Source organism: Parus major, chromosome 7 (genome assembly GCF_001522545.3).
Source record: "Parus major isolate Abel chromosome 7, Parus_major1.1, whole genome shotgun sequence".
Taxonomy (NCBI): domain Eukaryota; kingdom Metazoa; phylum Chordata; class Aves; order Passeriformes; family Paridae; genus Parus; species Parus major.
The window spans coordinates 4,539,704-4,564,284 of record NC_031776.1 but is presented as its reverse complement, the minus strand read 5'-3'; the positions used below and the strand labels follow the sequence as shown (position 1 = coordinate 4,564,284).

The 24,581-nt window shown below is 41.5% G+C and overlaps 1 protein-coding gene and 1 long non-coding RNA gene across 40 annotated transcripts in view; one reads left to right on the top strand and one right to left on the bottom strand.

Annotated features, from left to right (window-relative positions):
- MAP2 (microtubule associated protein 2) overlaps positions 1–24,581 on the top strand; it is a 173,211-nt gene that overhangs the window by 134,123 nt on the left and 14,507 nt on the right. For 12 of the 39 annotated variants that reach the window (XM_015635034.1, XM_015635047.1, XM_015635046.1 and 9 more), the window contains 7 exons: positions 5,539–9,339; positions 9,590–9,796; positions 10,198–10,332; positions 14,480–14,541; positions 18,325–18,498; positions 19,934–20,087; positions 22,237–22,580. In XM_015635034.1, coding sequence (XP_015490520.1) covers positions 5,539–9,339; positions 9,590–9,796; positions 10,198–10,332; positions 14,480–14,541; positions 18,325–18,498; positions 19,934–20,087; positions 22,237–22,580 — 4,877 coding nt within the window. The remainder of the gene's footprint in view (positions 1–5,538; positions 9,340–9,589; positions 9,797–10,197; positions 10,333–14,479; positions 14,542–18,324; positions 18,499–19,933; positions 20,088–22,236; positions 22,581–24,581) is intronic. The other 27 variants (XM_015635044.1, XM_015635043.1, XM_015635042.1 and 24 more) reach the window with 13 other exon arrangements.
- On the bottom strand, positions 11,001–22,899 carry LOC117244701. The gene is made up of 3 exons (XR_004498253.1): positions 22,763–22,899; positions 13,431–13,566; positions 11,001–11,074 (listed from the first exon to the last, which is right to left on the bottom strand). It is a non-coding gene; the product is annotated as an uncharacterized LOC117244701 (long non-coding RNA).

The window sequence follows — 24,581 nt, the reverse complement described above, 5'->3', positions numbered from 1 at the left end:
TGGGGAGGGAAATTTAGTTGTATTTTCTCCCCAGATGGAAGTGCCATCCCTCCAAGAGTCTCTCCATGTCTGGGTAAAGCTGCAGCGTGAGCAGCTTTGGGCTCAGTGTAACCATGGCTCCCACTTAAATCAGGGCTCTTGTTCTTCAGGCCTGGCTTATAGCAAAAGCAAAAGGAGCAGCTAGTTAAAAGAACTGGAAGCTAATTTGTTCTTTATACCAGAGAAATACTGCCAAGAAGAGTAAGCAGAGTAGGCCAAAATATTGTTACTGAAAGTAAGCCAATTGTTTACACAATGGGGAAAAAATATATCTATACCAAAGATAGCCTTGGAAGGACTTGAATTCTCCAGCAGGTGAAGTAAATTTTATCCCTTACAGGTAATTTCAGGCCATATTGGGTCATGTTTGATTTCCAGTTGTTTTGCAGGCACACTCCATTTGCCTTGTGCCAGCTGACTGCAAACACTGAGGGGAGAAAAGCCTCTCTGTGCTTCCTGTTTTTATGACATGAGCACATCAGTAAGTAGTATTTTCCCAGTAGGGTTCATGTAAAAGTAAAATCAAGGGAGGATCTTTTTCAGTGACTAATAGAACAGCTGACTTCTCAAAGGTGAAATAGGTGATGTTTCATTTCACAGCACTCAGTCCTGGGACCTGAAGTTAAAAACAGTACTGTGTCCTCTAAAGGCTTGTGTCTCAGGAGGATGGAGCTGTCTCCCTGAAACTGGTCACTGGCTCATTTTAAGAAAACCATTGTTTAGAATTAACAGGATAATTACAGAATTAACAGCCTAATAACAGCATCAGTAAGAGATCATCACTAATAATTGAAGATTGTTCATGTCAGCATGTCTGACTGAAGGTAGGGAGATAGAAAAATCACAATTAGCCTTACTTTAGCTGTGTGCCTATAGCTGTACATAACAGTTCATGGGCAGCTTCCTTTTCAGTCATAGCATTTGCTTCTGGTGAAAGTGCAGGATCTCAGAACATCTGTGTGGGGGAGAAAAAAGGCAAATAAGCTGGATCATGAGTGGGAGGATTGGCATTATGAGACCCTGAGATCCTCTCAGCTGGTGAGAGCACAGTGCTAAAATGCCAAGGTTTTGCCAAGTGTGGGCTGGTCACTTGAGAGTTGGACTTGATGATCCTTCTGGGTCCCTTCCAGCTATTCCAGCTATTCCAGACTATTGTGTGAAACAGCTGGTCTTGCTGGCCAGCAGTCTGTTTGACATAAGAGTCTGCTGCACAAAGAGAGACTATATGATTTTTCTGTTAATTCAGTGATAATTTTCTACTTTGAGTATTTTTATTCATGTGGTTTTGTGTGAAGTGTTTCAGGAAATGAAGGAGTATTGCTCAGAGTAAAAGGAGAGGCTTTCCTTAGAATTTTTTAATTGAGAGGGGAAGCACATACAAAAGTACATAAAATCAGAAAAAGAAAAGTAAAGCAAGTTACTCAAGTCAGGGTCTTTTGTAGCTGCACACCTGTTGTCCTGCAAGGCTGCTTTTACAATCTGCTTCTATTTCTACAATGCTCAGGCATTGGTCAGGGTCTGATTCTGAATCTTCTGGCTTCTGTTCATTTGAGATACAGTATCTAACCTTAATTATTTTGTTATCAATACTGTGTTGTTCTTTACACAGTGATATTTTCTCAGCCTCAAATAGTGTTTATGTTTCTTAGGTCACTCTTTTAAGCTGAAACAGATGATTGATTGGTTTTCACTGGGCCAGTCTCAGGAGGAAAATGAAGCCCTTGTAATTCCAAGAGGCTGGATACAGCCACTCCCAGATTTAAAACTGCTTTGTTCTATGCTTGATTAGGAAAAGTACTTCATTATGAGACACATTTGAAACTCAGGGATGTCATCAGGTTGTCTGCAGCATGGCTGCTGGTCAGCTCCTTGAGTATGTTGCTGAATCAAAGGATTCACACTTAATCCTGATTTCTTACCAGAGGAAATACTAATAGTGCACAGTAATTTTTGTCTGAGTAGCAGTGGCAGGACTACAAGACTGGGATGGAGATTTTTCTAATAATTCTTCTACCATGGCACAAGCAAAGACTGTTCTTGATTCTACTATACTGATCCTAACAGCCTATAGGCTGAGTGGTATGTTTTAGAAATTTGGTTGAACAAATAGTTATATTGCATTCATTGGTTTCTTTGACTTAATTGATGATGAGGAGCCTGGGGATAAGTGGGGAAACAGCAAAGGAAATGAAGAGTCCTTGTGTTAAAATAGTGATTTTCACATACAGATTTCAGATGTCAGACAGTGTAAGGGAGAAATCATTTCTAAACCCATTCAGTGTAGGAATTTTGGCAGAAATCTTGCACAAACCATTAATTATTAGCCATGCATAAGGCCTGTTATGACTATGAAAGTTCTCAGTATTTTGCCAAATCCAGGATTCATACAATAGATTGACTTGCTGGCATTCAGCAGTCTGTATTACCAGGTCAGTGGAAAGAAATCAATGCCTCATACCTTCCTCCACCTCAGTTTGAATGTCTTGTACTGGCCTAAACAGCACATTTATTAGAACAATATCAGTGTACTTTGAGCTCATTGATGTGTTCGTGTTGTCAGAGCCATCCATTATTCCATTCCATCTCCATTTCCAATGACTATTTAACCCACTGTCACCCTTGGGAGAGGTATTCCTGTAAAACACTTTCAGCTCTCATCTTACAGCATAAACATGCTTGTCTGGGGAGAGGCAGGCTTTAGGTTTGGTTTTTTTTCCCTAAAGAAAATTCAGTTCCATGGTGGCTAAAATGAACTGAGTACTGACAGTCCTTTACAGACTTAAATCGAAAGTATTGAGCTGGAAGGGTTATGTAAATGCAGTCCTGGAAGGGTTATGTAAAAGCAATCCTGTTCAGCTGTTTGCTCGGTGTTTACTGTTGGTTTTGATGTCACCTGTTTTTTTCCATCCCCAAGAAGAAGAACCAGTAAAGAGTCTGATGGCTGTGGAAGTGAAACCTGCTGCTCTTCCTGGGATGCCAGTGGGGAAAGAGCACAGGCCCCTTAAGCCTTCAGAGCAGGCAGAGGGCCTCTGTGAGGGTCAGTGGGATTGCGGTTCAGTGTGTCATGAAGACAAAGTGCCAAGTGTGGCATCCAGCAGGGAGAGTGTGACCTTTGTGGTTGGAGCACTCCTGGAAGACACATCCCCTTCCTTGCCTGGGGAAGGTGTGTCCTCCTTAGGTTTGCATGTGTTTGCTGCCAGCAAATCCTTCTCCAGCTTTCTCCAGTGCTTTCCAAGCCTGCTTCATTTTCTGTTTTTCCCATTTATTAGTATGACTGTTCTTGTTATTATGCTTGAAGAGTGTGTAGTGGATAATATGATTGTGTAGGTGCTGTATGACAACATGGTTTCCCACCGCTGCGGCTGACTCCTGAGTTTTTTACTTTGCCATGATAAAATATGCTTTGCAGCTGAGCTTATTCCTCTGTGTAAGCCTTATTTCCCCATCTCAGATGTGTTTGCCAGTCACATTGCTAATCTATGTATTTTTTTTTTCTTTTTGGTGCAGAGGTTCATCTGCATTCCTTTCGAACAGCAGATTTACCGCCTTTGACTATGACATAAAGATGCTTAAACTGTAGAAATGTTTCCATTTGCAGTGTGCAGGTTTTTGGTTTGGTTGGTTTGGTTTTTTTGTGTGTGCTTCAGCGCATTCTGGTTTAGCTTCCTTAAAGCTATTGCTTCTGATATCATACCCTTGTCATCCATTGCAATCCACCCCTCCCCTCCTCAGTCATTGCCAGAACTCTTATTTTTGTGTGCCACCTTATTACAAGTGCTTTACCCTGCTGGAGTGCCCTTCTTAGGCAAAATCTCCATCACTTCCACTGTGATGTTTGCCTTCAAAGTGAAGGTTAGGACTGGGTGAAGTTTAGACTTAGTCTCTTAACATAAATAAAAAATAAATAAAATGCTTACTGCAGTCATCTTTAGTACGTAAGAAAACGTAACCAGTACGTAACCAGGCTTCAGTATTCCTTTTTTAATGGTATTTCTCTTCAGCCAATGGAACAAAGGACAAAGACACCTTGTGTGGAGTAGTAGTGTAGCTACTCCCTACCTGCTTAAGGAATGCTGCATTTAGGAGGTTTGTGTTCTGAGGAACACTGAATTCCTTTGGCAGTCAGAATATGCTCTGATGCCATTGGTATTGTTTGCTTACACTACAGTACGAGGCACAGAAGGATGCATGGAGAAAAGCAAAATAGTATTTTGCTGTTTAAGTTTTGTCAAACGAGGATGACATCATCCCACTGGCCATGCTTTACACTTCATGGGGATTGCAAGGCAGTCACCAAATGTAAAAATAGAAAAATTACCATAGGTGTAGATTTCCAGTTTGGTTACCTGTAGGTTTTAGAATAGCAGTTGCTTTCTTGACTCAGTATTAACGTATGCAAATATTTAAAGAATGAGCAATAATAATTGTTCTAAAAACAGATTCTTCAGAGCAAAAATATGGCTCCATGGACTTCAGATCTGAGGAAATTCAGAGTCAGCCCAGTGCTGGTTGTGACAAGCTTTAGAAAAAACTCATAAAACCATTTTTAAGGATTAGTGCAGAAAGATATGCCATATTCTGCAGTCTTCTTCTTCATATTTTCCATCATAGGAAGATTTCAGTGAGCTAGGAATCAATATATTCCACAGGACATTAAAAGAAAGATCAAGCTAATAATGATTAATAGACTGAGTATTTAAAAAAAAACCAACTAGGAAAATAAAGTGGCAGGGTATAAGACTAGCCTTTTTAGTTTCAAATTAACTTAATTAGGGCCTGATCTAGAGTCACAGAAACATGGTAAGCATTCTTTGATTTCAGCTACAGCTGTTGGTGACTGGCCATTTTGAAGACCAGACCTTCAAGATCTGGGATTATTCATAGGTCTGTTGCTGATTTCCACATGCTGGTTTGGTGGCAGCAGTGAGATTTTGGTCATTTGACAAAGAGCTAATGTTATAACCTAGTACAGTTAAAAAACAAGCCTCTTCTGAAACTTGCAAAACCCTTTGCAGGCATTATCTCTAGTTTAGGCAGCATGTAGAGGAAAAATGTATAAAAATACATAGAAATGTATAGCTCTGTATGTTTTAAGTATCACCAGCACACAAAGGTACTATTGATTCCTTTAAAGCTGCAGACTTTACTAACACAAAACTAAGCTACAGAGTCCAGCAAAGCTTGTAATGAAGTGAGGTTATTTGTGGTTTTGCTGCTGTATACAAATCATGAAGATGAAGGATTTACATGAAGTCATCTCATTTCAGTCCTCACATTTATATGTGTACAACTCGCATTTTCCTTATAAAACCTTATACATTGAAAGGAAACTAGTATTTAACACTTAAAAGCAGATTTCTAGGTGGATGCCTTGCTGCATGCTCACATCTTTCTCCCTTTCCATTCCATCATTCATACCAAAATGTTGTAAGCTACATGATTGCCTGCCTGTAAGTGCTTTAAATAATTTTGCTATAAAACCCAAACAAACTACTTCAGATTTACTTGCAGCCACGAAGATGAAATTCCGTGTCCAGGAGGGCACATGCCCTTTTGCAGCAGAACCATTAGACACAAAGCAACGTGAATCTGGGAAAGACAATAAGACTGTTGAGCAACCTAAATATGATGCCTTAGTTCCACAGTCAGCAAAAACAGAGGCTGCAGATAAAAAGGATTCAGAGAGCAAAGACAAAGAAAAAATGCTTTCACCTCCTTCAGAATGGATCTTGAAAACTGATTCACAAAAGAAAGAGGAAGCCAGTTTTGCAGAACCTGCTGCTAAGCCTCCTGCTCACCCAGAAAAAGAGCATTTGTCATCTCAACTGCCTGAAGAGAGCAGGGTGGAAGAAAGGACTGCAGGTGTGCCCTCATCAACCAACCAAGTTATGGCTATCAAATTCCAAGACAACCTCAAAGATATCCAAGGTGGTGCCATCAGCCATGGTGAAAGTTCTGTATTGCTACCAGAACCCAAGGCAGAAGCAGCCAAAAGTGAACTTCCTTCAGGTCCATCTCCTGTTCTACCCCAGGAGCTTTCACTCAAAGATGGTTTCAAACCACATCAGGAACCCACTGACCAACTGTTTGCCAAAGATCTCAGTAAAGATGAACAGATCCACAGAGACAGGACATTTGCTCTACAAGAAGTCTCAGCAGCAACTGTAGATGGATTGAAAACTCCAAGCACCCCAAAAACCCCTGCATGGGGAGAGGAGAAGGACATGACTAAGGATGAGAGCGATGAGGAAGAAAGGTATGACTTCTGTGATAAAGAGGAGGCTCGAATATTAGATTATGGTAAAACTCCCACAAAAACAGAAGTTAAGACACTTTCCCTAGACAAAACAGACCTTCAAAAGGATGGTGAAGCTAAAAAATCACCTGATAGTCTCAAAGCAGAAAAAGAAATGGACCAAAGTGGGCTCTCAGCAGCAGCAGATGTGAAAAAGGAGGCACAGCAAAGCACACAGGTACCCTCAGCTAAGTTAAGCCATGAACTGACCCTTGAGAAAACAGTAGAGCACCCTGATACCACTCAGTTATCCAGGGTAACAGAGAAAGCCCCTGAAGCACCTGGTTTAACCACTGAGAAGACTCCTACTCTTGAAGCTTCTCAAGAGAAAGGTGTTAAAAAAGATACTGAGGAGGATAAGACAAGTGTTTCAGCTCCTCATCAAATGAAAGAAGAGGAGGATCAGTCAGGAATGTCGAAGTATTTTGAAACCTCTGCTCTGAAAGAGGAAGCCTTCAAAGCAGATAGTCTGAAACAAAGCAGTGATTACTATGAGCTAAGTGACACTAAAGAGAGTAAATATGAGCCTTATCAGAGAGGTCGTCTAATACCTGAAGATGAAGAGGAGGAGGAGGAGGAAGAATTTGAGGCAGAATTGAGTCAGCAGCAGAATGTGCATACTCGTGAAATGGGGTACAGTACCCTGGCTCAGAGCTATACACCAGACACATCTGAAGAACCCAGTTCTCCAACAGAAAGAATGTTCACTATTGACCCCAAAGTCTATGGGGATAAGAGAGAACTTCACAGTAAAAATAAAGATGACCTAACTCTAAGCAGGAGCTTGGGACTTGGGGGGAGATCTGCAATTGAACAGAGAAGTATGTCTATTAACTTGCCCATGTCCTGTCTGGATTCGATAGCCCTAGGCTTTAGTTTTGGTCGCGCACATGATCTTTCTCCCCTCGCTTCAGATATTCTAACTAACACTAGTGGAAGTATGGATGAAGGTGATGACTACTTGCCAGCAACCACACCAGCACTGGAGAAGGCCCCCTGTTTCCCCATTGAAAGCAGAGAGGAAGATGAACACATAGAAGAAGAAAAAGTAATGGTAGAAGAAAATGTCCAGCCTGAGACCTCAGCTGAACCATCTTTCCAGGCCAAAGACTACTACAAAAATGGGGCTGTCCTGGCTCCTGACCTGCCTGAAATGTTGGATTTGGCAGGGACAAGATCTAGATTAGCCTCTGTGAGTGCAGATGCTGAGGGGGCACAGAAGAAGTCAGCTCCTTCTGACACTGTTGTGGAAGACAGCAGCACAGCCCTGCCACCTGTGACAAACGAAAACCATGTAATTCTAAAAGCTGAAAGTCAGCTGGAAGACTTGGGCTACTGTGTTTTCAATAAATACACAGTACCACTCCCTTCTCCAGTTCAGGACAGTGAGAATTTAACAAGTGAAACCTGTCCCTTCTACGAAGGCACAGATGAAAAACTGAGACGTGGCCTTGCTCCTGACTTGTCTTTAATAGAAGTGAAGCTGGCAGCTGCTGAAAAATCGAAAGAAGGCTTCCTCAGTGAAAAAGACTTAGGGCAGCATGGTGAGTCCCTTCTGGTGAGGGAGTTTGAGGAGGAGAAAAAAGAGAAACTGGATACTGTGCTAGAAAAAAGTGAATATCAAGTTGACTCTAAGGAAGTCTGTCCTGTTAAAGAAGCAGAACCAGAGAAGACGAGTGCTGAGGCAGTGTTAGAAAGAAAAGAAGAAAGTGTGGCTAGTAAAGTTCATTTACCTGCTGATTCAATCTGTGACAGAATTTCTGCTTCAGAGATATCAATCGAAAAGGATTCTGTTTGTTTGTTGATGGAGAAGGAGAAGACTCTTAGTGTTGTTCCTGAAATAGCTGAGATAGAAGCTCCAATTAAGCCAGATTACAATGCTATTAAGCATGACATGGAGGTGGCTGCAATGAGAGCTGGCCAAGAATATCAGAGTAAGTTAGACACTAAGATTAGTGAGGTTGTTTCTCTTCCTTTAGGGAAAGACAAAACCTCTCTTAAAAGAGCAGAGCCTGAACCCAAAGACACTCAGCAGAAAGAGGAGACCACCTTCTCCAGAGAAGCAAAGGAGGCAGATGTACTTTCCAAGACCGAGCCTAGTTACGTGAAGGACATCACCAAACTGTCAGAAACAGAAATTAAGGAAAAAGTAACTAAGCCAGATCTGGTGCATCAAGAGGCAGTTGATAAGGAGGAATCTTATGAATCTAGTGGAGAGCATGATCAAGCCCAAGAAAGTTTGAATGGAGAATCTGTGAAAGCAGAGGATATCAAAGCAGAACATCCAAAACCTCCCATGTCTGGGGAAGAGATGCCTACACAGTTACCAGCAAAGGAGACTTCTGTGGAGCTCCTCTTTCCAAAAACTGAGTCTCTCCAGGAGGAGCCTGCTGAGATTCAGATGGAAAGCATACCACAACTTGTAGAAGGAGCTGAAGAGACTCTGGATAGAGCTGTGAAACCTATGGAAACCCAAAAGCTGCTGCCTTGTGAACTGGCAGCTGGAGCCCCAGAAGAGAAAGAATATGAGGAGGAAGAGATGGAAGCAGCGCAAGAAGCAAAAGAAGAGGATAAACAGTACCTTGTATCAGAAATGCCCCCAGACTTTGGCAAGCCTGCTGCAGAAGAAATGGGAGCCAAGGGTAGCCCAGAAGCACTGCCTGAACTGAAAGGCATTATTGAGTCAGTGGTGACGGTGGAGGATGACTTTATCACAGTGGTGCAGACAACAGTTGATGAGGGTGAATCTGCTTCTCACAGCGTGCGCTTTGCTGCTACTCAGCAGGAAGACATTGAAACAGGAGACTCCCAGGCTGAAGAGGAGCTAGATGTGGAAGAAGTGGAAGTTGAGCCCAAGGAGGGCTCCCGAGAGGCTCCTGCTTCACCCCAGAGAGAAGAAATCCTGCTCACTAACTACAAAACAGAGACGTGTGACGATTACAAAGATGAAACAACAATTGATGACTCCATCATGGACACAGACAGTCTCTGGGCAGACACTCAAGGTGTGCATTATCCTTTCTGTTTTGTCTGTTGAATATTTTTGCTTCCAAATCATAATGATTGAAAAGCAAAATTATTTCCGTTATAATAGTAATCTCAGCATGTTTCAGAAAAAATGGTAAAAATAGTTTTCTTTTTTAAAAATTAATCATCTGCTTTATCTTCAACTATTTTTTCCCTGCTCCTCTGAAGTATTGTTAACATTTGTTGCTAATCTTTTGTTTGTTGTTGTAATTTGCTCTGATCCTACAGATGATGATAGGAGCATCATGACTGAACAGTTAGAGACTGTTCCTAAAGAGGAGAAAGCAGAGAGAGAATTGCGAAGATCATCTCTTGATAAGCATAAAAAAGAGAAACCTTTTAAAACTGGGAGAGGCAGGATTTCTACTCCTGAAAGGAAAATAGCTAAAAAGGAACCTAGCACACTCTCCAGAGATGAAGTGAGAAGGAAAAAAGGTTCATTTCACACTCCTATTACAATTTTTTTTTTTTTATTTTCTTACTATTTTACAGTACTACCTGGTTACTCTGTTGTAGATTATGTGCACCATAACATTATTAACGGTAGAGTTCTTTAATGAGATATTGTACAATTATGTGAGAAGCCATGTCCAAGGCTCACTGCTCCACTGGTCCTATTTCATTGTAGACATCCCCACTGATCACTGGGTAATGCACCTGAGCCAATGCACCAGTGCTGTCCCTCTTCCAGCACAGCATTTGTTCCCCTCAGAAGAAGCAATGCATTGGGTTGGAGTTGTGGAGCAGTGGGCTTGACACTTGATGTATTGATCATATGAAATGGTTTGCTTGGTTTTTTTTCTGATTCTATGTTTTTGTGTTCTTTTTGTCCATAGCAGTGTATAAGAAAGCTGAACTTGCTAAAAAAACTGAAGTTCAGGCCCACTCTCCCTCCAGGAAAATAATTTTAAAACCTGCTATCAAATATACTAGACCAACTCATCTCTCCTGTGTTAAACGGAAGCAGACAGGTGACTGCGTTCTGTTCAGTTATGCAATGTGGCTGGCAAACATAGACATTTTCTTTTGTAAATCTCATAGCTCTAGCAGCTTCTCTATTTTTTATTTTTTTTTTCCTCCAAGAGTATCAATCTTCACGAATAGTATTGCTATTTTAGTGTTTTGTACCATTTTTCTTTTATTCTTTCTTTCCTGGTATTTGTTTGTTGTTTGATGGAGACCATGATCATGAATGCTTGTCATTGCTTGGGCCTCCAAGTGCTGTGGTTGTAACTTGGCATCGTGCTTAGAGTGTGGTGTTCTAGGAATCTCTACTCATCTTTTTTGTTTATTTTTATTTTTTCTTCAAAAAATTATGCTTTTATTTTATTTTCTGGTGGGAAAATGTTGGCAACTTAAACCATGGTATGCATTTCCATTATTCTGCTTTTTTACTCTCATGCATAATAAGAAGTGTTTCAGACTTACATATTGTTTATTGATGTTATCTGCACTGATAATTCCCAATCTGTCACTGATGTTTATGCTGTACAGTCAAAATCCACAGGGGGAATCCAGCCACATGCAGCATGGAGCTGAGAGAGAAGAAATCTGGGCTCACACTACGAAATGCATTCCAAGCAAAAATCTTAATATTTGGTAGAGGAAGATGAAAGGAAGAAAGAAATTATACCTGTTACGACTCCATAGGTGTATCATTATTTAGAGGACCAAAATAACTCTTCCAGCATTTTCACATATTGTCCATGGTTCCTGTGAGTTCAAAGTGGAAGGATGAACATCTTGACTTTCATTGTGATCTTAAAAAAAAATTACTGAAAGAGGCCAGGTTTTCTGTTGAGTAATGCAGCCACATGCTGTGGTTGTTTGGATCTAGGACTAATAAGAGGAGAATGATGAACAGCAATGCAGAAGTGCATGGGCATCTTCTCACAGCTTAGAAATTAAGAGGAAGATTCGTTACCCATCATATTGACAAGCAAAGCAATACTAAGAATGTCCCCAGGCAGTCATTCCCCTGCAGTTTTGTACCAGTCACTGCTGTTGTAAATGCAGGGCAGCCCCAGAAGGGAGGTGTGACCAGTGAAAATGCAGCCAGAGGATTAGAACAGGTTTAGAACTGTGCCTCTGCTGTACGAAGTGCAGATTGTGTCCTGGCTGTGTTCCTTTAGGACAGCAGAACTAATAATCCCATCACCTCACTCCTATGACAGGATCTCATCCTTTCACTTCCCCCTCTCAGGAGTAATGGATCCAGGAAAGAAAAAGCTGGTTCAGTCCCCTCTGTGTTGCACTGATGGCTCCTCCTCAGTTTGCAGTCCCTGGGCTGTCCTAACTGGCACTATGGATCAGAACTACCCAAGAGGGCAGAATTTTAAAAACCAGTTAAAACATTTCTCCTTGCTATCTCTTGCTGTTTGCTGAAGCACAGCTTGATAGCTTAGTAGTTACAACTCATAATTCACATGTTTTTTTGAAAGCCCCAGGGGGTTCAATAAGATGTGGACATGGGTGGGGGGAAGCATTGGCTTTGTAGTGTTCTCAACTTCTTCTACACTTCTACAGCTGCGTGGTCAGTGCTGTCACACCCTCAGGTGCTCTGCCACTACCTCCTCTGAACTGTTCTGACCCACAGAATCCCAAAGAGAACTGAGTCATACCACTGAACTTGGATAAGGAAATTTGCCCTGTACCTGAAACATGTGCCTGAAACATCTCAGAGGTTTTTCCTCTCTCACTGCAATACACAGTGAAGCAGATGTATTAATCAAAGTGAGAAATATAATACAAAAATGACCCCCCCATACTTAAGTCCTCCTTTATTTAAGTCCTGTGGTGGACACTAACCAAAATGATGGACCCAGATTCATCATAAAACTTCCAGAAATGTGGCTTGAACTTTGAGCTCTAAAGCAGAGGAGCTGAAACTATGACAGAAAATGATCAAAAATATTTTGCAGAATGTTTCAGCACACTCACTGTTGCTGCAAAAATTACAGTATGTCTTATTTTCTTCTACCTCCCATTTTTATACTTCCTGATGGGACTTGGGGGGAGACCATGAGAAAGACTGCAACACTGTGTGATATTGTAAGAGTGCAGGTGGTCATATGTTATCTTACATATCCCTGAGCTTGAGTGTGTCATCCAGGTTTCTCCAGGACATGGAATCTAGAGGGACATTGTCTCTCTCCCATTTTCAAATAAAATACAGCACCATTTCTTGAAGCCAGTTTTGACTGCCAGTGCATCCAGTTTGAAGTGGTCATTTCAGCTTTACTAGTGCCTAGGTAACAGAGCCCCACAAAAGTTCTGGGCAGTGTAGTCCACAGAGCTTTGAGTGTGTTGCAGTCAGTTAAAAGCTCCACACTGCATTTACCATGACTTCAAAATGAAACATGTCCAGTCATAAGATACAGATATCTACCAAAAGAAGTTAATATTTTCTTTTATGTTTTGCACAAATGGCCCAGAATAGTACATCTTTGCCCTAATGCCCCTCAATACCTGAAAACAATTCCCATGTCACTGGTAAGCGCTGGCAAATACCAGTAACTCACAACACCATATCCACGAGGCAGGGACAGTTTTTTGAGAGACTTGTCCTTGCCATTTGAAAAAGAAATGTCATGGCCAACCCTGATGAGAGAGTTGGGAAGTCTTTGCCTTGACTAGTGTAGCTCCATGAGTAGAAACCCCCAGCCTGGCCTGGATTTTGTGGGTGGCTGTGATTTGCTACTGCAGTTGTGTTATCAGAGGAGTGTTTTTGGAGGCAAGGCCAGGACAATGACCTGGCTATGATATTTCTTGTTTTCAATTCTGAGGTCAACCTCTGGTGACCTCAGAATTGAAACATTTTTGTTATGTATTCAAGCCAACAGCAGGGCCTGTAGAAATCTTGTGTTCAGATGGAGAAGTTGTGGTTGTTACCAGGCATTACCTGCACAAGTGACACAGCTTTTTTTCCACTTGTGACTGGTTAGGGCTGAATGCCAAGGGAAGGAGGAAAGAAGCTGTTTGTGGTTTTCTAGAAGAGATGGAAACCAGACCTGAAGCAGCAGTAATAGCTGTGGTAAAGTGTGACATGGGAAGGCTCTGCTGCACTTACCTCTCTTAAAAAATTCAGAAGAACTGAAGTATGCAGTTACATATTCTTTTCCTCCTCACAAATTCTCTCTCCTACACCTTGGACTAGAGTGGGTAGTGTGACAGAAAGCCATGGATAACGTCACCACACCTGGGACCTGCATCAGAAAAGGGAAAAAATTAACCTGACCTTTCCTGTCTGAGGAATTAGGGTTGAGTTTAGGGTTGGAAAACAATTGGGTGTATAGCAGAAGGTCATAATTTATGATTGCTGTCCTACTTCTGCCTTTACCAAGGGCATCCTGGCACAGGTGCCAGAAGATTTCATGTCTAGTTGTTAAGTGGCACATCCCTTCCTAAGTAGCAGTGTTGGGGAGAAGTAATAACCTGCTTTCCAAAAATCTGCCCTGTTCAAAAACCAGTGTGGATGGATTCAAAGGCCAAGAGAAAGATCCTATCTCAAACCATGTTGTATCATATAAATCAAATACTGAATTAACATTCTTGATGTCCCAGATGAACCTTGAATTTCTAAATTCTAGAGAGCTTAGCTAACCATGACACACTGACCTTGTTGACACAACTAACTAGGATGATAATTCATCAGTGCATCTCTCTCTTTCCATTATGAATGTTGGCTAATATTTTGAAAGTGGTGACTATAGAGGCCTCTCTTAAAATTTTAATTTGTGGATGATTTAAAGGAGCCTGATTTTTAGAGGACAGTCCTGAAAATCAGGATGCTGAGTTGTCTGAGGATTGACCAGAAACTTTTATATTTTTCAGCTATTTCTGCACCTTTTTTCTTTTAGTTTATAGACTTTTAGGAACATGAATACAAAATTTCATTTTGTTTGAAACACATAGAACACCATTTTACCTCAAGTAAGATGAATTCAGAAAATTTTCAAGGCAAGTAAATGTCTGCATACAGTTTGCTGAGGGAAATTCACAAAGTACTTGCTTTGCACAGTATTTTTTTAAGGCATTTAATTGGTCTAACAAGTGTACTAAATGGAAATGCTTATTATTACTGTCTTTAACTATCAAGTCTTTCTTTGGATTTCTCAGCAGCAGGTGGTGAAACAAACCAGGCTCCTGCTGTATTTAAACAAGCAAAGGAAAAACTCTCAGTGAGTAAAATAATCTTATTGTTCATCTTTATAATCTCCTTTTGCCCTTTTTTCACCTCTTTTTGTGTTAATTCAGTAAGTGTGTGTTCCATTTAAAATTTGTTCTCCATATTCATTATTCATTTAAAAGGATAATTAAAACCACCTTTCCTGAATAACCTTTGAAGCCTAGTCTCAAGTGGTAGATGGTGACAGTTTTCAGATCCACAGAGGGCACACAGACTCCCAACTGCAGGACTCAAAGTCTGCTCAGCATTTTGAGCCAGGCTGTTCTGTGGGATAAGCTGTGTATCCTGGCCCTTCCTGCAGCACCCAGCTTGCATTGCCAGTGCAATGACTCGAGTTCTGAGTCCCCCAGGACCTGGATATCTCCTGGTGAACCATTTCACAGCCCAGTGTTCTGCAGGGGCCGTGCCTGTGTAGAAGTTGCTGGCCAGGAGAATGTACATGTGATTCAGTGCTTTCAGTATGGCCACTTCCTGAGCCACTGTCTGTGTTATAATCTGTCAGTTTGCAACCTTGCTTTGCCTTGCCTTCAGCTGCCCTACAGACTTTCTTGCTTCCTGTGTCTGGCTCTCTTAAGGAAAGACTCCCTTGCTCCTTGGTGACACTGCACTGTTTCTGTCCCATCTCTCCAAAATCCCCAGGAAACCAAGCTCCATTCACTCTCCCCTATGCATTTATTTTTTTCCATGATAGTGACACATACTGATCCACATCTGCAGCACAACACTGTGTCATTGCTCTCATAGAATAATGGAATATGTTGAGTTGGAAGGGACCCATCAGGATCGTCAAGTCCAACTCCTGGCCCTGAGCAGGACCAACCTCCATCATTAACAATTAAGAACTTCTATAGAATTTCTCTAAATTTCCTAATACATTTCCTAGTATATTCCATGGGTGATTTCTCTCACTTGTTGAACCAGACTCTCAATTCTTTGGGGAGCAAAAAGCTGTGTCACATGAAGTGCTACACATTGTTTATGAATCATAAGAAACTGGTAGTGCTGAGAACAGCACAACTGATTGGAGGCTTTGGAGAACCATGGTTTTTCAGGTCTGACCCATTCCAGCTCATAGCTGGGAAACTGTTAGAGCTTCTTTAAAAGTACAGTGAATAAGATCTGGGCAGGTTTCTGGGCTGAGTCTGAGCATGTTTTATTACTGTCTTTTCTTGGCAGACCATCAACACTTGCACAAGAGAAGCCAATACCCATTTTCAGTGTTTATGGAGTGCTCTAGTACGAGCACTGCAAAATCATTCTGTGAAATTATCTTTCTGTGTACCTTTCCTGTTCCTGCCCCTTATGTTATAGCACAGATCAGAAAGCTGTCCCCTGCTTACTTTCTCTCCCTCTTGCCTTGCCTTTCTGATTGCCACACTCACACACCTCTTGGACATCTTCTCTTCTGTGCCTTGCCTCTGCTTTTATAAAGATCTCTCCCTATTTATGTCATTTACTTTCTTTGTGCTTTTCAGCTTTTATGTCTTTCAAGTACATCCTTTTCCTCCCCACTGGTAATGTAAGATCATCCAGCCTGGTCAGTTTTGTTATCCATGTTCAGACTGCAGGACAAGTTCAGGAAAAGCTAAACAGTTCCATCTGCTGGAAGCAGCTGTGTACCTGCAGTTCAGTGAGGTGATGAAAACCTGGAACACCTTGAAATAAAATCAGGTTTCTGCATCCCCACTTCAGCAATCCCTGAGTTTCAGTGAGAATTACATAGATCTTTGTCCTCTGCTGACCCTTCCAGCAACATAAATTAAAACAGAGGTCAGAGGTGATGTATTGCTATCAGAGACTGAGTTTTCCTATAGGGAGTGAGACTGTGTTTTTGCTTGCTTAACCAGCTTTGGGCAGATTCTGCTTCTATTACTGATGCTAAAAAGTGCTTTGTTACCTAAATAACATGGAGGGACCCTAGACTGTGATAACCAGAGCTGTGCAGAAGCTCAAGGTCATGCCTTTCCCCCATCTGTTCCACTGACAGATCTCAGCATTGTCCATCTTTAGCATCCACATTAGGTTCATGTATTCACAGAGGACACTGAGCAATATCAGTGAAAAGTCTGTGTCTGTGACTAGAACCTTAATCTGTAAGAGTTTTGCAGTCTCATTATAGGGGTAATTTCATGCATGCAAGTTGAAAATGGTGAAAAACGCAGAATGATGATTTGAGCCTCAAACAATATGAGCTTAGAAAGGTGCTTGCAGAATGTCTGTTTCTTGGGGCCACCCAACATAGATACTCTGCTTCTGTAGAGTTTCAGCATCAATAAATACCTTCATGGATTTCCAAACAAGATCCAAAGTTTCACAAATGAATGAGACCCATAATTTTAATTATGACAAACCAGTCAAAGTCTGGAAAAACCTTTAATTTGACAGAAACATATTCTGTAGTTTCTGTGTAAAATAATTATTCACTGGTTTTCTTCTGTTTGTTCTCAGACAGTAAAATAAGAATTTAAAAAGAGGCAAAACGCATTATGGGAATACATTCTTGCTAGTAAAGCACTTCCATCCTAATTTCTTGTCTTGCTGCTTGGTCTGGAGGATGACATCCAACAGAACTCCTCTCAGCTGTATTGCAGGACTGGAATTGCTTGTTACACAGTTCTGCAACTCTTAATCATGTGGGTGATGTCATGGATGACATTCAGCACACCAGCCTCAGTTTTCCATAGGCTGAGTATATAGCCTAAGCCAGAGGTCTGTCAGAGTGGGAAGCCCATTCTTATTTCTCATTTTCTAACAAGACAACTTAAAATCAACTCATGTACCTTTTCTGAACATTGGGAAAGTCTAGGGGATCTATTGAGCTCAAATTCCAAGTTCAATGCTAAAGTTCAGTAGAAATCCCAGAATGACAGGCCCACTGGGATTGTTCCTATGTGTAATTTCATGTATGACTACAAAGAGGATCAGGACAACCAAGGTAACACCTTTGCAATTGTTCTTTGTAATACCAGTTATACCTATGGAAGAAACAAAGTGGCCCCATTCTGTTTCAAGGAGATTCCTTTTTGTAAAGCAGAAAGGGACTCCTAACTACAAACAAAGATTTCCTGTCTGTCCTGTTGGTGTTTAATTGTTCTTTCAATGGGATATTGTCATTATTTGGTATCAAACAAGTATTTGTTCACAGTAACATACCATGTCAGCCTTTCAAGCATATATAGCTTTCCTCATGCCAGGACTCCATACTGCCAATATAAATTTATTCATTTCTGTGGAGTGACACCAAATGCACAGAGCAGTATCTGGCGTGTGTTAGGGATTTTGTCTGTACACAGTGGCAAAAGAAGGAATACTGTCTTGCCCTCCCACTGTTATGGGAATACTGGTGTAACTTTGCTTCTAGGATTCCCACTATTTTATTCTTGATTTTAGCCTGGATGGATATATTTCAGCTTTAAAGGGCTGGAATGTCTTGGTGCTTCTGTAGCTTTGCACTTGTTTCTAGTGCAGCCAGCCAGCAGTTGTACCAGTTAAATGCCACACCTAGCCCCAGGTTTTTCCTAATAAGACCAAAATAGCATCTGCAGAAAAAGGCAGATTCCTAGAATAGATAACTCTGTCCAGACCTAGGTGATTTCAGCCAAACAACACAAAACTGAAACTTCCATGATTATCAGATCTGCATAGACCATTACCAGACACAGGAAATTTATTAATTCATAGATTGGCATATTATTTTTTTTTTTTTGGTCCATGTTGCATGTATTTTCCTTTTGTCCAGCTTCATGTTGTGTTTTGTTTGTTTTCTCATGACTAGACTGCCTCTTTGTCAAAGATTCCTGCCTCAAAGTCTAGAGCAAAGTCATTGCTTCCTCCAAGACCCAGCTCAGCTTGCTCATTAACCACTAAAAGGGCCACATTTCTCCATACAGACAGTTATTTTGTTCGGCCCTCTTCTGCAGGCCCAAGAGACTCAAAATCAGATGCTAAGGTAAGGTAGCAGAGTTGGTAAAGAGAGTTAGAGGTGCACAGGTGAACTCCACGAAACACATTATCTACCCACTGAATCTGAGTCGTTCTCTGCAAAGCTCCTGTGGGATTACTTACAGCCAGAGGCAGGAAAACTGATTAGCAGGCTACAAGATCTCTGCTACAAAATGGATAAAAAAGGAGGTACTCCAGAGGAAATGTAAGTGAAATAAGTTATAACTAGAAAGACATGTCTTCTTTCTGTTGATCCATACGGATGCTGCTTCATTAACTGCCAAGAAGTTGCAGCTATTTGCAAGTGGGTAGGTGGTAAAGAGCAGCAGGACTAATTTGCCATCCAAGTTTAAAAAAATGTAATTTTTGACCTGTTAATATTCTCTTCAAAATCAAATTCAGTCTCCAGCGTAGGAGGGTACAATTCTAATCACCAGCAGTAGGTGATAGAATAGGGCAGAATCCAAACGCTCAAGGCACCAAATTTTAAGTCAGTGCACAGGATTTTTTGAAGAAGTTGCAGTATAAATTTAAAAAGAAGTTTGGCAGTCCATTCCAGCTTCTCTGTGTTTGCATTTCACTTGTGTTTCAAATCTACATTATGGTGAGTTAACTATCCCCATGTAAAAATTGGTTTTGCCATTGACTTATATTTTTTGTTTACTGCCATACTTGGAGTGTCTTTTACTGGTTGGGACCATCATCATTTGTCTTTGGGCAGAATGTCTGCTTATGCTGGTCTGTCTTTGGCTGCACATCCCATAAGCTCAGAAATATTCTAACATACATGTCTGCTGCCTTAATGGTAAAGAGGGGTTTACTTTACCCTGGTAAAGGGAAGGTATGCACTGATTTCAAAAAGTAAACATTTTATTATAGATGGAATTTAAACAACAGGATTTATAATCCTACACTCAGGGGAAAAAAATAAATAGCAACAGAAAAAGCCAACAAAGCTTGTAGCTAAAATTTTATCTCCCTAAGAAATTTACAAGTTAGTGTTTGAATATGCAAAAATCACACAACACCTACCAATCTAGTGTATGGTGTATTCTGGACACCAGTAGTGCACTTACTTTGCAGATAAATTCACATAGGAGTTTTGCACTTGAGCTCTAGAGAGTTGTTTTACTTTCAACTTGCACTTAAAAACCCCACCTTTTTCCTTATGAAGAGCCAGCTGTGGGATCCATCCATATTTAGATCCAATAATATCCCTCTATGTCTCGGGACAGGCATCAGAAGATGTTTTGGTGCAGTAAAGAAGCACCAGGGAGCTAAAGCAGAGCACGTAGGGTGACTGAACCCCTCAGGTTCCTGTGTGAGGAGCAAACTGGGCCCATAGGATTAGATTTCCCCCTCTGTGTGTAGATACAGGAGGTCATAGCCCAAAGAGTGAGTTTTGAAAACTAAACCTTCCTTTGTTATTGTGCTGCTATTAGGATGGAGTAAGCAAGAGCCCCGAGAAGCGTTCATCTCTACCAAGACCTTCCTCCATCCTTCCTCCTCGACGAGGCGTGTCCGGAGACCGAGACAGAGAGGAGAACTCCCTCTCCCTCACAACTTCTCTCTCCTCTTCAGTACGACGGACTACCCGTATGTTGTCCTTTTTTCTGCATGTTAACCCTCTCCTACTTCTGTGGATGTCTCCACCCTCGTTAGATTTGTCACATTGCCTAGCACCACATGTCCCTGCCTTTGAGACAGAGGAGTAGCTCTGGGGAGTGCTGTTGGAAATTAAAACCTACAGACTGGTTCTGTTCATATGCCAAGTGCCTGAAACCAGGGACAGGATGCACCTGCAGTGCCCAGAGCCATGACTTCTGCCCAGACTAATTGCTGATATTAGAAAATGCCTTTGCAGGGAGTTCAGAGCTGGGTGAGGTATTTAAGATAAAGCATTTATAAATAGGAGCAAGAAATAGTGAGTCAAAACTGAAGTAGACAACCTGAAATATTCTGGTGGGTCTTGGAAAAGTGAACCTGATAGTTACAGTCATTAATTTGCTGTTTCCTAGTAATTATCTCCCTATGCTGGGTATGCTAGGGTAAAATCTCTGCTGAGAATTGAGATGTTAACTGGCAGAGTGACTCACTTGGGGCAGTTAAGATAGTGAACCAGCTAGGTTCCTTTTATGAGGACCAAAGTTATCAAATCATAAGCCAAAATAAATCACAGGACAAAGACAATTTACTAAATAACCCCAGAACTTTTAGCCAGGCCTTAGAACACACATGTGGCTTCCTGCTTTCCAATAGGAGTTCCTCTGTCTTCTTTCTTTGGAAACCAATCTCAGCCCTTTTTAAGACAGCTTAAGGGAAGAAGGTGATTAAATTCTGCAAAAAAAGTCCTTTGAAATGCCTAAGTGATGCTCCAGAGGTAAAACAGAGGCCCTTTGAAAGCAGAGTGACCTCCAGCTGCCACAGCAGCCAGCCCATTCTGACCAGGAGTGTGAGCCCATTAAGAATTCAGCAGTGTGGTGAAAGGCTGAGGAATGAAAAATAAATATACTAGACCTGCAAGGAGGTGGGGAAAAAAATAATTCCCTTTCTGTCTCAGATGCTATAGTGAGAAACTTTAGGGTTGGTTTGGAAAGAAATTGGAGGTGAGTGGAGTATGTTCAGTCTGCCTAATGAATCATGTAGAGCAAAGAGTGTCTCCTGAGCTCCAGGGACAGGAGTGCATTGGGTTTGGGCCACCATCATTGCATAAACAGAATGATTAGCAAATACTTTAAATAAGAATTTGCTTAGTCTCACTGGATGCTTTTGAGAGGTCCATTGGATTTATAATTTCTGCACATTTGAGGAGTGAAAACACACGTGCCCATTCGGCATTGGGGTTCCCAGGTCTTGGGAGTTATTTTGATCTTTCTCTCCTTAAGTATTCTCAGCAAAATCTTACTTTGGAGGTATCTCAGCTTCTGTTTATTTATGTTTGAGAGTTAGGAGCAGAGCTGGATGCAGAAAGCACAGCTAAGCTGATCCTTGTGCTCAGTGAAAAGGTCTGGCAATGTCATAAACATCGAATGGAGCCACTACAAAATTATATAGTTGGGTTTTTTTTTTTACTTGCATGCAAATGTAGGTAGAATATGACTTTCTATCAAGGTTGCCTCTGTTAATGGCTTTCTTTCACAGCACTAATGAAAAATAGCAATTGAATATGAGGACATGTACCCATCCACACAACACAGCTAAAGCTTGTTCACCAGTTGAATTCCCACCTGGGGTTCATCTGCAGTTTACCAGCAGTGGTATGAGAAACAGCACCAGCCAGGCACTCACAGCTTTTCATTACAGGAATATCATCAGATTTTTTACTGCTTTCTTGTTTATTGCCCAGGTCCACTGCAATTGGTTGTATCAAGTCCCAAAGGCTGGATTCCAAGGATGCTTCTCATCCTTTCCCCAAAATGGAAATAAATGTGATGATGTGCCTTGTTTAGCCAGCTTTGCAGGAAGCAGAGGTATTGTTGGAAGCATTCCTGTGTTACAGAATGGAGAGCTCAGTCTCTCTGGGGGCATTAACTTAACCCCTCATGGCAAGGTAATTGCTGGCAGGTTGATTAGCAAAGTAAGACACAGAGAGACCCGTTCAAGCTGCTGTTTTGGCAGTAGCACTGCCATCTCAAGAGCTGTGTCTCACTTGGCATGTAGGGATGCAGTTTTGGGAGTACAAAGGGAAGAAGAGCTGTACTTCTGTGCCTCTAAAGCTGTTTTTTTTTTTTTTCCCTGAATGTAGGATCAGAGCCAATTCGTAGCAGAACGGGAAAAAGTGGAACTTCTACCCCCACTACTCCTGGTTCCACTGCCATCACTCCAGGGACACCACCAAGCTATGCCTCCCGTACCCCAGGCACTCCAGGGACACCCAGTTACTCCAGAACTCCCCACACTCCTGGGACTCCCAAATCTGCAATACTGGTACCTACTGAGAAAAAAGTTGCCATAATTCGCACTCCTCCTAAATCTCCAGCCACTCCAAAGCAGCTACGAGTTATCAATCAGCCTCTACCTGACCTCAAGAATGTCAGGTCCAAAATTGGGTCAACAGATAATATCAAATACCAGCCTAAAGGAGGGCAGGTAAGGATTCTACTCTTTGTGTTCATTCATATGTTATTTACTCTTCTGTGTGCACCTTTGTGATAGGCATGGCACAGGAGACATTTTGAGTTGCCTTGTAAAGCTTCTTCTGTTCTCCAAGTCCCTTGTTTGTTTAAGTGATGTTAAATGGCAAAGAAGAAGGACAATCTTCAAAAACTTACCTTGCCACATGGAAACTAACAGTGCCTAACTGAGATCCATTAAAAAAATTCAAACAGGACTTTGCACTCCATGCCATAGATACGTTTCTTCCTGAGTCTCAGCAGTTCTGCTTACTCAGTCTTTATCAGTACAAACAAATAAGAGGTTTGTTTAATCCTAGCTGAAAATCAATCCACATCTATGCTAGCAGGATTACACAGCACATTGCCTTTCCTGTGCCATTTGTATGACATGCATTGTGTTGGGTGAAGTTAATTATGGTTGCAGCCTCCAACCTGGTAAATGCACCCCACAGTAAAGATGGGGGAAGGGGACAGATATATTAGACTTAACTGATTTTCTTGCTCCTGGGTTCAAATAAGCAGGAACAGAGCTTAAACTGTATAAACTGGAGGATGCATATAAGTGTAAACATAAGAATGTGTCTTAAGGCACATCAGGATTTTCTATTCTCACTGAAAGAACAAGAATTCAGTGACATCCTGATGTGATTAAGCCCTGAAAAAAGAGGTAATTTCATACCTTGCAGTTATGCAATGGAGCACATTTTCATAAGGATTGCTTTCAGCTAAAGACCAAACCTGTGTGTAGGGTGGCAAAATCAAAGGATCTCAGAATGCTTTGGGTTGGACATGATCCTAAAGATCATCTAATTCTAGTTCATTCCCATGTGGCCTTGAACACTTCCAGGGATGGAGCATCAACCATTTCTCTGGACAATCTGTACCAGCACCTCACCACCCTCACAATCAAGAATTTCTTCCCAACATCCTATTGAAGCCTGCCCTCTGACAATTTGAATCCATTCCTCCTTGTGCTGTGACTCCTGGCCCCCCCTCCAAAGTTCCTTTCCAGCTCTCTTGGAGCCCCTTTAGGCACTGGAAGTGATTCTAAAGGCTTCCCAGAGCTTTCTCTACTCCAGGCAGAACAATATTAACTCTCTCAGTCTGTCTTGGTAGCAGAGGTGATGCAGCTCTCTGAGCATCTTCACAGCCCTCCTCTGGGCTTGTTCCAGCAGGTCCACATCCTTCCTATACTGGGGATGCAGTACTCCAGGGGAAGTGTCAGGAGAGCAGAGGGGCAGAAAGAATCCTCCTCCCACCCTGAGGATCATTCTTCTTTGTCCAGGACATGGTTGGTTTCAAGGATGCAGGTGCACACAGCCAGCTCTTGTTCAGTTCTCATCCACCAGCACCCCCAAATCCTTCTCAGCAAGGCTGCTCTCAGTCCATGCTCTGTTCTGCCTGTATTTGTGCTTGGGATTACCTTCACCCACATGAAGGACCTTGCACTTTGCCTTGCTGAATCCCATTATTACAGACAGAACTCACCAAATTTTTGAAGGGGCAGTAAAAATGGAGACTTTCATGCTAAGCAGAAACTTTTGGAGACTGAGGGAAAGTCAGATAGGAAGTACCATAAATCTTGCTGGGGTATGGTGCTTATACCTTCCTCTTCAGACTCTCTGCTTAATACTCTACCAAGCAAAGCCAGAGCTGAAATAGTCTTCCCTCATTTTTGAGCAATGCAGAAATGCTAACACAGATGGCATTAAAAGCCAAAATTATGCCCAAGCAATTTGTTTTTCTTTCCATTTGGAAGAATTGTTCCAGCTTACACTAGGAAGCCATCCATCCTGTTAAGGTTTAAGATATAAAACCCAGAGTAACCTGATAGATATTCTATGTGATTCAGCAACAAAGAGGAAGAAAGAGAAAAAAGAATACAGCTTACCAACATTTATGCTGAAAATGTGGACAATTCAGTCTTGTGGGTGTAAACAATTATGTTGATGTATTTTTTTCCTAATGAGTACCT